This window comes from Pseudochaenichthys georgianus, chromosome 14 (assembly GCF_902827115.2).
Source record: "Pseudochaenichthys georgianus chromosome 14, fPseGeo1.2, whole genome shotgun sequence".
NCBI classification, from domain to species: Eukaryota; Metazoa; Chordata; class Actinopteri; order Perciformes; family Channichthyidae; genus Pseudochaenichthys; species Pseudochaenichthys georgianus.
This window is the reverse complement of record NC_047516.1, coordinates 23,284,955-23,298,681: the sequence shown is the minus strand read 5'-3', so window position 1 is coordinate 23,298,681 and position 13,727 is coordinate 23,284,955. Positions and strand designations below refer to the sequence as shown.

General features: G+C 41.3%; 1 protein-coding gene and 1 long non-coding RNA gene across 8 annotated transcripts in view; both read right to left on the bottom strand.

Annotated features, from left to right (window-relative positions):
• Positions 1–13,727, bottom strand: part of st6gal1 (ST6 beta-galactosamide alpha-2,6-sialyltranferase 1) — a 43,870-nt gene that overhangs the window by 12,175 nt on the left and 17,968 nt on the right. For all 6 annotated transcript variants that reach the window (XM_071205375.1, XM_071205374.1, XM_071205373.1 and 3 more), the window contains 2 exons: positions 1,654–1,860; positions 190–558 (listed from right to left, as the gene is read on the bottom strand). In XM_071205375.1, coding sequence (XP_071061476.1) covers positions 190–558; positions 1,654–1,860 — 576 coding nt within the window. The remainder of the gene's footprint in view (positions 1–189; positions 559–1,653; positions 1,861–13,727) is intronic.
• Positions 8,688–11,887, bottom strand: LOC139435057 (uncharacterized). 2 transcript variants are annotated; one of them, XR_011644335.1, is made up of 4 exons: positions 10,556–11,887; positions 10,355–10,401; positions 9,186–9,361; positions 8,688–8,944 (listed from the first exon to the last, which is right to left on the bottom strand). It is a non-coding gene; the product is annotated as an uncharacterized lncRNA (long non-coding RNA). The 2 variants fall into 2 exon arrangements; XR_011644334.1 differs by lacking the exon at positions 10,556–11,887 and having other exon boundaries at positions 10,355–10,539.

Genomic DNA, 13,727 nt, shown 5'->3' with positions numbered 1-13,727 from the left:
CGAACTATTTTAAGAACACTATAATAACATAAAGAAATTAAATAAAAAAATATATAGTAAAATAAAAATTAATTATTTACATGGAAATAGAATGCAATAATATATAAAATATGTGCAGTAAGGAAACCAGATATTGTTGTTCTCAAAATGTTACAGCGTTAAGACTTCCAGTAAATAATAAAGTCTTACCTGATAATTCTGCACCACCTTTCTCAGTCTGCTCCCCAGCATGTTACTGGACATCTCGTCGTCCCACACCTCTCCCAGAAGCCCATGAGGCCCAAAAAACTCTGCGTCCCCCCCTTTGGCACTCAGCTCGCCCCTACGCCGGCCTCCAAACAGGGTTTCCAGCGCACGCGTTAAAGGCCGCGGCAGCAGGCGAGAGAAGAACCCGGAGTTGTCCCGCTCTTTGGGCTTCCTCTTTGGCGACGAGTCTACGGCTTCGTGGGTTTGGTTCGGAGAGGAGAGGACAGGGATTGGACGGTGAGGGTCACCTGGGACGACCCCTGGCATCTTCTGGGGGTCGATGTACATCGGCTTAGCTCCGCCTCGCAGAACCTGAGGGAGTCACAGGGAAAATTGTTTGAAAACCTGTCAGGGAAACATCCAGGGGCCGTAAGTGGAAATCACACTAGCTCTAAGACTAGAAGTCAAATAATGTGAGGTATACAACACAAAACATTAGTAATGGCCCTCTGCTTAGATGTCACAATGTATGTATTTAATATATATTATGTTATCTCTTTTTCTTTTTTTTCTTCTCCATGTCCCCTGCAGTGCTTCCCGACCTTTTTTCCCAAGAGCCCCCCCAAATGACTCCTGTTGGAAGTCATTCCACCCCACCCCCCCACACACACAAGGAACAAGGAAAACTTCCAACAGGAGGTGCAACAGCGGTAATTAAAGTTTAAAAGTCTCAAAAATGCTACAACTACTGTCACAAACTGGATGAATGTGAAGTATTTTGTTAAAGGAGGATGAAAGCGTAATCAAGGAGCACTATTGGAGTGACTTTGATGGTTATTGGACTCAGGATTAATTCATTTGGATTCCCGCTGTATGAAGACATTAAAGGACGGCGCAAGTGGAAACAATTCACAAAGGGATTAAACTGTTTAAAACACGCTCAAAGTAAGCCGGATTTTGCCGATGTGTTTATGTGGATTCAAAAGTCGTAAACAATCTACAAAATGGAGCAACTGTGACAAATAATCCAACTGAAACCGGCATAGACAATGACTATGTTTTAAAAATGCGCTTGTGTCCAAACAAGCCTGGTTTGGACACTTTATGGGCAGAAGAAACATTTATATTAAAGAAAGAATTATAAATTTCTGTCTTTTTATGCCTTTAATACTAACTTGAATTTTTATAAAAATTAATTAGTCAATTATTTTTTATATTTTATTGTAATGTAGAGACAAGGCTTTTAGTGACAATCAAGTATTGCCTTACAATTATATGTAAAAAAAAAAAAGTTTAAAAAAAAGTCTAAATATGATATTTGGCCTCAAATCATCTGAGGCCTGGCGCCCCCCCTGCGATATTTGGCGCCCCCCAGGTTGGGAACCACTGCCCTAGGGGGCTCCGTAGGTAAGTGAGTTTTGGCCGATGATTATGAGTTGAACATGTCAGTGAAACTTTGTGACTGACCTTGAGAACCGAGTGTGCTCGAGGCTGAGCCCGGGTTCGCGCTCGGACCCCGAAGATGGCGTCGGTGACAGGGACGCTGTTCTCTGCACAGATGGCGTAAAGCAGAGCCATGGAGATGCAGAAGAAGGCCATGCAGAGAACTCCACGACGAGCCCGACGCCTCATGCGCCACAGCAGGCTGACTCGGTCCATCGCTGCCCCGGGGATCTGAGGAGGACACTCACTGTGAGTACATCAAACACCTCAGGAATATATTTAAAAATAAAGTAAGAGAGCAACTTAAAGGGGACCTATCATGCAAAATGCACTTTTGTACATCTTTTATACATGAATATGTGTCCCCGGTGTGTCAGGGAACTCACCAAGTGTCAGAAAACACAACCCTCTCTCTTTTCCTCCATACCCAAATCTCTAAAAACGGGGCTGCAACGGATCTGATACAGACTGATCCAGATTTGAAATATCTCTGAAGTCAGGAACGGGGTGCTCCGCCTATATGGGCAACTCTCCACCTATCCAGGGGGTGTAGAGCTATTTGTTTAATCTTAATCTCGATGTAGTGCTAAATGCTGTCGGACGTGCACCGGAATGAACGTCACTATCATAATATCTTCTGAAAACAAATGCCAGTGTCACACGCACACACACACACACACACACACACACACACACACACACACACACACACACACACACACACACACACACACACCCTGGCGACCGGTAAATAAAGGTTGGGAACCAAGCGGCAAACTCTGGGGAAGAGCCGGGAAGCCAATACGGAAGTGCCACACACTGCAGTTCATATATTGGCCGATAGGCGATGGCTGCAGAAAGGAGCAATTTCCATAGACCCCCATGTTAAAATGCCCAACTTTACAGCGGAAAAAAACATGTTTCTCTCCCTGGCTCCATACATTTTATTATCGATATAGTTAGATTCCACCTTCATGATTATGGATCTGTGAGTGAATTGTTTTCTAACGCGACCCTTTTATTTATATTAGGTCTTAAAGTTTGTGCATACATTAGGGCGTGGTCACTTTGATTGACAGATACGTGCCTCACTGTCAGCTAACAGCAACTTGTCCACTCTGCTAGGCTACAACCATAGAGGCTACAACGTTAGTTAGTCATAGTACTGTACTTGACCCTTTAGCTTTAGCCGTGTTCGTGGTGATATACCAGACAATTAAGATGTCGTGCTGTGCGCATGAATGTACTAACAGAACTTCCAAGAAGTCTACTCACAGCTTTTTTCGGTGAGTAAAATGATAATATTATACATGTTAACCCCGTTAGCAGGTGTTTGTGTGCTTGTTAGCTTAGCTTGTTATGTAGCTAGCTAAGGACGTAACCCTTTATGCATGTGTGTATATATATACAGTTTAGTTTATGATTCAGCCTTGGGTAAGACTTTTATAGTCTATGGCTATGACGCCCATAATGCTAAATGGGAGCAAATGTTAAAAGTCGACCCAATTATCCCAGTGGTGGCCGCCGGAGTCCGCCGCCGAAGCTAACCGGAGCCGTAGCTAGCCCTTTGCGGCTCCGTTAGCTTCGGCCAGCGGCGGAGCCCGGCGTTATAACTGGAGATCAAGGAATGCAGCGAAACGCGGACTTGGTTCGCCTGCAGCCCGCTATAGTATTAGCTAAAGAAATGATGTTGAACAAGGCTTATTAAGCTGAACATCGCCACAATTGTTCTGCTATGTATCGGTACTTATTTTTATTTTATTAACGTGTGAATGACAAGCATTAAGAATAACAACAAATAGCTATTTATCTTGCATATTATCTCGTTTGATTATGAATGTAACGTTTATATAGTGGAACTACACTGTTTTATCAAAACCAAAGTGCCACGCAGTAACTTGGTAGGCCCATGCATGTATTTCAGCAGGAAATGTGCAACCTAGATTACATTTACCAACACAGACTATATAGAAATATTTGTAAAAGTTGTTCATGCGTTACTAAGTGAATATGGCATTAACCCTCCTGTTGTCTTTGGGTCGGTTTTCATGTATTTTTGAATAAAGGTTTCCTTTCGGTGATCCAGACAGGCTGGACCAGTGGGTGCTGAACATCCGGAGGAATACATGGACCCCCAACGTTTCTTCTCGCCTGTGCAGTGAACACTTTGAGAGTCATCCCTTCAGCACGGACTCATGGGTACAGATCCTTTTTTAAAAACAAAATAACTTGGTTCCATTTGTGAGTGTAAATTGTTGTTACTAATTAAATACATGTTATACATTATACAATGCTAAATAATTGTTATGGCACAGCTTGCACATCAGTGATGAGTACTGTTCTTTTTATTAAAGGCCAAATTAAGATTTTGCCAGTTAAGTAAAGAAAAATAGAAATCGATTTGTTTGCAAACCATCACATTTCTCTTCAATTTATGCAAAGACTCTTTATCATAGATAGAGAATTGCCATTTCCCCCCACATACTCTATGTTAAAAACAGATGAATTATATTACCTTTTTTTTACATTATTTTAATAGCAACATTCATTCATCTGTTGTCATCTTATAACTTATTTATCTTAACAGCTATCACTGTAAAAAAAAATGATTTAATTTAATTTTACTATACAATATTTATCTTTACATTCTGTTCTTGCATATGTCTTATTATATTTACGTGTATATAGATTTCTGCCTGCACTAATTTATTATTCTTAATTTAATTTTGAATTTCTTTTATTGTTTTATGTCTTATATAACTGTTGCATTGTTGGAGGAGCTCGGGACAGATGATTTTCATTGCCATTCCCACACTGTAGCCTATGTGCTATGACATAAATCCTTTGAATCTGAATCTTGGAAACACGTAATTGTTGAATGGATTAACTGCATAGTTAACATGTTGGCCCTCTATTGTCTTTTATAATGCACTCTTACATTTAAAACAACATTATTCAAAAGAAAGTTGAATATCTACAGACCTCAAAAAGTTATTTTATGTGTTTTTGTTTATTATTTTTATTAGGGAAGGAGATGCCTGAAAAACACTGCAGTGCCCACCATTTTCTATTTCACCAAAGAACAACAGCCTGGAAGGAGAAGCAGGTGAGTAGCAATGACGAGGTAAGTGACACTCCTAGTTCGACTGTTAATAGCAATGAGGAGGTTGCAGATGTAGACCATGGTAGTGGTGAAAACAGTCTTGCTGCTGATCAGAGCAATATCATTATGATACAAGGCATGCCTGAAGAAGCCTTTGTTGTTCCACATGTGGAGCATAATGACATTCCAACAGTCAATGCTTGTGAGGAGGGTGTTGGTTTGGGCAGCAGCAGCCAACAAACAAAACAAATTGGAAAACAGGCAGACTCCGCCTCTGTTCACTCTTACACTTGGGCTTTAAACTAAGACGGGTCATACTGAATAGTTTGTGCACACATTTCTAACATGTGATCTTTCTTTCATGTAGGACGCTTGAGGGAAGTTGCAACGCCTCGGCCAATGGGATGTCTTCTCCACGTGAAAGAGATTGAAGGCATAATTTATAACTTGAGACAATTTTCCAAAAGTTATGACTTGTATTGGCTTAGATAGTAATGGATTACATCGAACACGAATCAAGATTGTATAGAAAAAAATGAAAGTGTAATCCTTAGTTACATAGATGTAATCGGATTAGTTTTACTTTTTTTAATAATAGGGAAACTCAGGATTACAATCTTATTCAAAACCTAAAAAGAGCAGATAGTGGTTGTTGTAAAATGATCAAATGGTATCTCTTCTCTGGAAGCCGTACTGTTCTGGAGGATAATACTTTAATTGTGAATCTCTACACCTACTGCCTGAATCTGCTTTATGGTATTATATTATACATTTTAAGTAAAAAAATCATATTCCTATTTATTCTCTCCTGTGTTTATTTGCATTACATTTGATATTGAAGTAATCCAAAACAAAAAGAAAGTTATCAGGTTACATTACTTTTATATCTTGATACTCACATGAAGTTACTGGTTGTGTTTTTGGCAAGTAGCCCTCCCAAGCCTGTGCATAAGTTATATCATTTTAATTACTGATACAGTTGTTGCACATCTTTAATTTATTTTGTAGTGTACTTAAAGGGATAGTGGAAATTGAACCCCAAATAGTTTCGTTTTAACTTATATACAAGCATAATTACGTACCAAAACAATCACACCTGATTAAAAAAATATAATAATTGCCTTACGCATGTTAGAAGCACTTTATTGCAGCTTCCCCGAACTTTTTTAGAAACGAAATGATCGAGTCAGCCAAACCGGAAGTGAGGAAAACTCAGGAAGACGAAACAATAACAAACCATGGCGTCTATGCAGAATGAACGTGGAAGGGCAAATATACCAGACAAAGAAGAAGGATTGTACGAGGTATCCAGTGATGATAGCGAGTCAGAAACATCCTCTCGGCTTTCCTGCGAAAATGTAGTTTTAGGAACTGAATCTGAATCCGGTTCAGTAAGTGACGATGGTGAGAATATTGAGCCAGACGATGGACCATTACGTCCTTATTTGTTCGAGCCCGAGGTGATGGAGTTACTTCACGGCATGGGCAATGGCGAGGATGACCAGGACCAGGCGCCAGATGATGCACCCCTACGCACAAATAATCTTGACTGGTAGGTCCCTAAGCATAGCTCACGCTAGGCGCTATATTATATATTGCAAAAGTTGGCATGCATGCACTGTAGGCCTATGGCTATGCGCGAGGATGACTGCATGTAGGGTACATTTCATAACATACCAGGGTCAGGTTCACATAAATTATCTTGTCACATTTATTATTGTATATGTAACAGCCTTATGGGCATTAATTACATGAATACATTTAAATGAATTGTATACTAGCATGATATACAGCTAGAGCCAATCGGTCTTTTGACGTAGTATGGTCCTAATCCTAGGCTAGCCAGGCTGCCTGTCAAGTGTAGGCTGTACTCACAGTACTGTTAGTCTATCATGTCTATATGATGACTGTAGTGTACACATTCGACACTGTGTACCGGATTATCGGATGACGAGGCCTCCGGTCGCCTAATCGACAGGCAATAAATGGCGTTGTACACAATGGTACAGGCTAATGATGCATTAAATCAGCCAGAAAACATAATAAAAATACTCGTGCCTCGTCCAATGTTTGTGCCCGTCTTCCTTTGTTTTCGTCATCACCCGAAGATTCCCGAAGTATTTCGTTTCATTGAGAGGGCGTGGTCGGGAGCAGTAAAATTGAAAATAAAATGAAACTAGGCGCATGAAATTAAAAAAAATGGTTTATTATGCTTATTTTTAATAAAAATACATAAGTTAAACCCAAAATTCGCGGATTTCCACTATCCCTTTAAGTCATACAATGATTCGAAACCTTTACTTTTCATAAAATGCAAGATGTAACTTTCAATGTGGCTTGTGTATTTATCACATTTTCAATGTAAATAGATCTGATTAAATAAAGAGTAAAAGCACAATCTTAAATGTTAACAGTTATCATTTTCCTATGCTTATTGTTAATGTAGTGGTGTTATGAACAAAATGTTGTCCTAAAGGAAATTAAGATGTTTTTTTATTTGTTGACAAAAGATTTAAAGTAGATGCTCACAACATGTGGGAACATTTATAGAGAAAAAATGTTCTATTGTAAAACAAATATTTATCTGCATACTGAACAATTTAGAAACTCTCTAAAAAGGTATTATCTTCTGTGACGGTACGACCCTGTAGGGATTGTGGGTATTGCACTTCATAATTACATTCTATGGTATGCTTATGACATTGATGCCAACATACATGGGACTAGGGGAGACCTTCCTGTTGTTTGCATTGTCACTGACAAATGACAGTGTAGTATTCATTGTCAAGATTTTGTGTTTTTAAACTTGGGACTCTTTTCAGACTGCTCCGGCTTGGGAAAAGATTTGAGCCTTAATGTGTAATGTTTTCTGTATTGTATGGTAAGCTTATCCTTTCATTTGATAGTCCCATTTGGATGTGATAGCTAACATTTTTAGTAAGCAGTAGACAAAAGAAGTGAAAATATGAATGTAATTTATTTTCAATATTTACATAAATACATAATTATTTTAACAAATAAAATAACAAAAAACATCATAACAAATACAAAATAAAAGGTTTGACAGACAGCCATGCCCAGCATGGGCCTGGAGAGCTGCAGAGTCCATTGGGGGAAGAGGGGGGGGTGGGATGTGGGGAAGAGGAAGAGCAGCCATGTTAACAGTGTTATGGCTACAGATGTAATATCTAACTCAACATTAGCCATGACAGTCTGGGCTTAGCAAGGGCCTTAGAATACATACTCTAAAGGCCAAATCCAAAAACAGTGATACTGACATTTTAGCAGTTCACAGTCTTTGGAGGTGGTCTTTCAGGCAATTGGCTGGTGACTTAAAAAAAATATCATTTCCCCAAGGGGTGAAATTAACTCCATCTCGCAAAAACAGCCCAGGACTGTCATGTCTAATGTTGAAGTGGTCAACAATGGCACCATTTAGGCTATGAACAAAAGTAGCCATAACACTGTTAACAAACTTCCGGGCCTTGTCCATTTTGACAGGATTTGCACCAGCCCTCCACCGGCGCCTCTGGTTCATCTGGGAGAGCATGATCTTCATGCCAGGGTGCCGATGGTGAAGCTGGTGCAGGTCCTCCTTCATCTGGTTCAGCAACTGAACACTGGGCACATCCCCCAAGTCATTGCCGCCACAGTGGATGAGGAGGACATCCGGGACTGCTCTTCCTCGCAGGGAGTAGGAAAAGAAAGGGAGGACACCTCTCCAGCGCAGTCCACCCCAACCGAACCAGCACACCCTCAGGTCGAGGCCAAGGTTGCTGCCGATGGTCTCTGTAGCTCTCTGGGCTCCATGCCGGACATAGCTGTCTCCGATTATCCATACAGTCACTATGGGAGGAAAATAAATGAGAGCAACAAATGCTTCAGATCATGAGGAATATCAAATCAATTATAAAGGGTTTCTCATTTTGTTCCTTTGACAATAACATGCAAAATAACTATGAAATCACACCTGTATGGTTAAAAGTAACAAGAGAGCAAAACCTCAAAAAACAGATTAACAGCACACAGTTTATATATATATATATTTATATACTGTGTGCTGTTTATCTACAATTGTGCACACATGTATATGTATAGTATGTTTGTGTGTAATGTCAACCATCTGAAGTCATGTAAAGTAAGCCAGGACCATCAACTGACAGGTTGTGCAGTTTGGCGTGGAGGAGGTTGCCATCTTCATTTTTCTTAATGCTGAAATAAATAAAAATGGTTTAATCAATATAAAAGCACCTTTCTTTTTCTACAGTCATATTTCATTAATCACATTTAATTCACGCAACACTGGCCATATCTCTGCTAGTTTACAAAGTTTAGTTACAAATGACATTTATATTTGAAAAACGGTGAAGCACTTAAAAAATAATTGTATAGTGTAGGTTCAAGAACATTTAAATCAAAAGAACAAGTTTTGTAAAGTTACAGGGTATCTTACCTTCAGAATATGCCGGGAACGAGGAGCAGTGACCTCAAGCTGGGTTGTTAGCTTAATACTGAATAGAGCATGTTAGCTTAGCTTCTTAGCCTGAGCTAGGTCTGGAACATCACGCTCGGTGGCAGCAGGTCCCGCCCTGTCCAACCTCGGCTCCGCCTCAGCACCGCCTCTTTGCCCTTATTTGGAGCAGGCGGGAGAAGGCGGGAGTTAGACTCTGACGTCGCTGTCGAGCCGTTAGTGGCCGACTCCGCCTACTAAGGGCTTCACGGCAACTCTGCAGAATCCTATGGGTGACGTCACGGACCCTACGTCCATTTATATATACAGTCTATGTTGGGAACCCTTGGGTTAAATTACCTCCTTCAAATCACCAAAAACAGGTTTTCTAACTGAATCATTGCTTCTAATCCTGGAAGTAAGTGAGTAAAACAACAAAGAAGAATTAGGACATGGGAGTATGCCATCGCTGCCCCGGGTGCTGGGTGAAACCAGGCAGAAAGAGCAGGCAGAGGGGGGAGGGAAAAGATGGCTTGATTCATCAGATGATAGAAAAGCGGAGGGGAAGCCCCACGGGAGTGAGAAAATGAGAGCAGGAAATGACGAGAGTCCATTACTGGAGTCAGGTTGCCCTTTTATCCCACAATGCATTTACAGCCCACACATTGAACCGGACCATCAGTCACATATAATGCTATTAAATCCTGTTAAGGATTATTTATGACCATTTAATAATAACATAAAGGAGAAGATGTAACAGACAGGCAGTTCGATATTAAACATTGGACAGTCATGGTAGTTTGATGACTACTGCTTCAAACATTACACTTCTTCTCAGAGAAACTGAATTTCCCCACAGGGATTAATAAAGGTCCATCTCATCTTATCTTAGAGTCGTAACTTAGACACGTGAAAACCCACAAACATGACACATACATTTAGATTGCATGTAACACTTACAGAGAGTATAATTATCTCTGCCATATACTATGAATCAACGTATAACATGTAGGGTATAAATCCTGTGTTTCAGTGACGGTTATGCAAACAACCCCAAACAGGATAACAGGAACTGCTACGAGCGAATTGTGCATTATTCTAATAAAGCAACAAACAACTAAATGTAAACATTCAAGGAAATTAAAATGTAGCCCACAGTGAGCCTCACTCACAACACCATGCTTCCTGTTTACTCCACAAAGCCCACACGTCATAGTATCTGTAATTCCAAAATGTGGAGCATTATTATCCCTAAGTGAAAAGAAAGACAGAGAATAAAAGGATTGACTAAATCAGTAATAATAACGTGAATATGAAAAGAGAATCTGATTGTGATCTGAGCTGTGTTTCTCGGAGAAACCTGACATACTAACCATCATCATCATCATCCCCCAAAACACTCCGGGAATTGTAACGTTAGCCCAGCGCCCGAGCTAGTGCTGAGGAGCGAGGCTCAATCTCACAACAAACAGGAGTGATAGTGAAATGTAATGACTAAGCCAAAATAAATCTCTGCAGGAAGGAAGGAGGTCGAGCTTGACTCAGCATTAAGGTCAGCAGGCAGAAGAATGCAGCCTATTTTTCTTTATTTAGTTTCACCTTGGCACGTTAGCTATGACAAATTACTTTAAATTAAATCTGCTGAATATAAAGCTGTTCGTATACTTGTTTTATTTACCCTTTCTTACATTTTAAACCCTTTTCCCACCGGACGAAGAAACACTTACACCTACTAATGTATGGCTTTAGCATTCAGTGGTAGAAGTTTAAAATTGGCCTTCCTATCTGCAGTAGTCACAATATGTATTAGCTCAGATGGGCAATGTTGGAAACATGACAGCCAGGTGGACACGCTACGTTTCAATATAAAAACAATATATTGTTAACATCTCTCATCTCGACATAACAAAAACCTGTTTGGCCTGACTGTGAGACTGACCGTTGAGCGGCCCGACCAAGCAAGGAGGCAGAGTTCAAATATAACCCGGTGTGGGCATGTATTACTCCTTGAGGTACACGACACAGCCTCAATATTACTGTCTCATGTGAACACAGTCAGCAGCCACAAGGATCTCACACACACTACCTGTCCACTGAGGGAAAACAGAGCCTAAATACACACACATTAATCAGGCCAAGAAGACACAGGTGGGGGGGGGGAGACGACACAGGGCACCAGGTGAACCCAATCACCAGCCACAGACAAAACGGGAGGGGAAACACTTTCAAACTAAACCACATGTGCAATATTATACGGCCCGAAGCCGTCAGTCCACAGTGACGAAGTTACCTTTGTCACACTGACCATTCGTGACATCAAATGCCATCAAATGTCCTCTTCAGCTTCAACAACACAGCTAACAGGCTATGTTGCTTCAATTCTCACAATTCTGACAAAACACAACATCCCCTTCCATTGTTACGCTGACGATGTACAGATCTAGCGCCTATCAATCAAAATGTCAACTCACTACAGCAGTTGATGGACTGCTTAGCAGAGATCAAATCCTGGCTGAGCCAAAACTCAGAGAGCAAGACCGAGGTCATCTTTTTCGGACCCCGACCTCCAGCCTCCCCGGTTGATATTCTGGGCTCCCTCAATAAAAACATCCTCCCCTCTGTCACGAACCTTGGAGTGACCTTCAATAGCGCTTTTAAATTTGATAAGCAGGTTAGCACCGTAGTCAAAACCTGCTTTTTTAAAATACGACTATTGGCTAAGACTAAGTCGTTTTTATCTTTTAAAGACCTAGAAAGGGTTATTAACGCCTTTGTTACCTCAAGACTGGATTACTGCAACGCTCTGTATGTGGGTATGGACCAGGCCTCAATGAGACGCCTGCAGCTAGTTCAGAACGCAGCGGCACGTCTTCTCACTGGGCACAAAAAGCGTGACCGCATCACCCCAATTCTGGCCTCACTGCACTGGCTTCCAATTCGGTTCAGAATTGATTTTAAAATCCTTTTATTTGTTTTCAAAGCCCTAAATGGGCTGGCTCCGGCCTATGTAGCCGAACTCCTCCAGCGCTACACCCCAGCCAGAGCTTTAAGGTCTGCTGACCAGCTGCTGCTGCTAGTGCCCAAGACCAGGCTCAAAACCAGAAGGCACCGAGCCTTCGCAGCAGCTGGCCCCAGGCTCTGGAACAGTCTGCCCCTCCACGTGAGGTCGGCCCAGACCCTAGGGGGTTTTAAATCAACACTTAAAACTCACCTCTTCTCTCTGGCCTTCTAGCCTTTTCTTATCAAGCTCCACTTTAGTGGAATCAGCTTCCAGTTTGTGTTCGGGCGGCCGACAGCCTATCCGTTTTAAGAGTACGCTTAAGACCTTCCTTTTGATAAAGCTTATAGTTGATAAAATGACCTAATGAGAGTGCTTTGACGCAGACACGCTGTGCCTCTTCACCTACATTTTGGTTCTTGCTCTTTCACTTAAATCCTAAAAACTTGGATCGTATATTTAAAACTAAGGTTATTACTACTCTTTCTAGTTTTTCTTTATCCAAAACCTTTTCCCTCCATGACCTTACAAGGTTTTATTGGAGGGAAACAGGTTTGCAGAGGGGCCTTATCCAAGGCCGGGAGTGTTTAGACCCTCCAGAAAAACGCGATTCTGCGATCGCAGAACTTACCGCATAATCAGCAAAATGGCGCATATTTTTAAAAGGCCGCATATTTATCAAAAGGCCGCATAATCCCCGCATTTTTCCACACAAAGTTGAGGGAAAAAAAAGTTGATGATGATGACGCGACGTCATCAGCTCGCGCATCACAGAAGGTAAACAACACCGTAGAGTGGACGTGTGGAGCTCACACGAGAGAGAAAACACCAAGATGAAAAAATCTAATCCATCTCATTTACCGACGAACATTTCTGCTAAAGACCGAGCAAAGCAGTACCCCGATGTCTGGGGGGAAACTATTCTGCACCCCGTGCAACTGTGTGTTGGAGCATAAGAGAACATCGACGCTGCTGCTGCGGACAAGAAAGCCAAACAACTCACGTTCACCGAGGCATCGACCTCCAAAACCCTTTCGAGGGCTACAAGAAACGAGGTGAGAAGCCTACAAGATTGAAGCTGGTCAGATAACGAACGGGTAAATGAAAACAGAATGAGGCGGAGAAGTGTGTGTGTGTGTGTGTGTGTGTGTGTGTGTGTGTGTGTGTGTGTGTGTGTGTGTGTGTGTGTGTGTGTGTGTGTGTGTGTGTGTGTGTGTGTGTGAGAGATTAAAATAGCCCAATTTAAATAAACATTGAATGTGTTTAATTGAATAGTAAAGGGGTTTAACGTTAGTGGCAGGTTGTGTGTGAGAGAAAATAAATAAATAAGACAGCCCAATATTAATTTTTTTCGCATATTTAGCAACTTTCCGCATATTTCGCAATTTCACCGCATAAAATCACATAAAACCCCGCATGTTTGATCGCATAATCAAGGATTTTTGCCCGCGTTTTTCTGGAGGGTCTAAGTGTTATGCCGTAGTCACAGCGTACCTCCTTATCTCTCCAGCGGGGACCTTGCTCCCTGCGTGTGCCTGTCTGTGTAT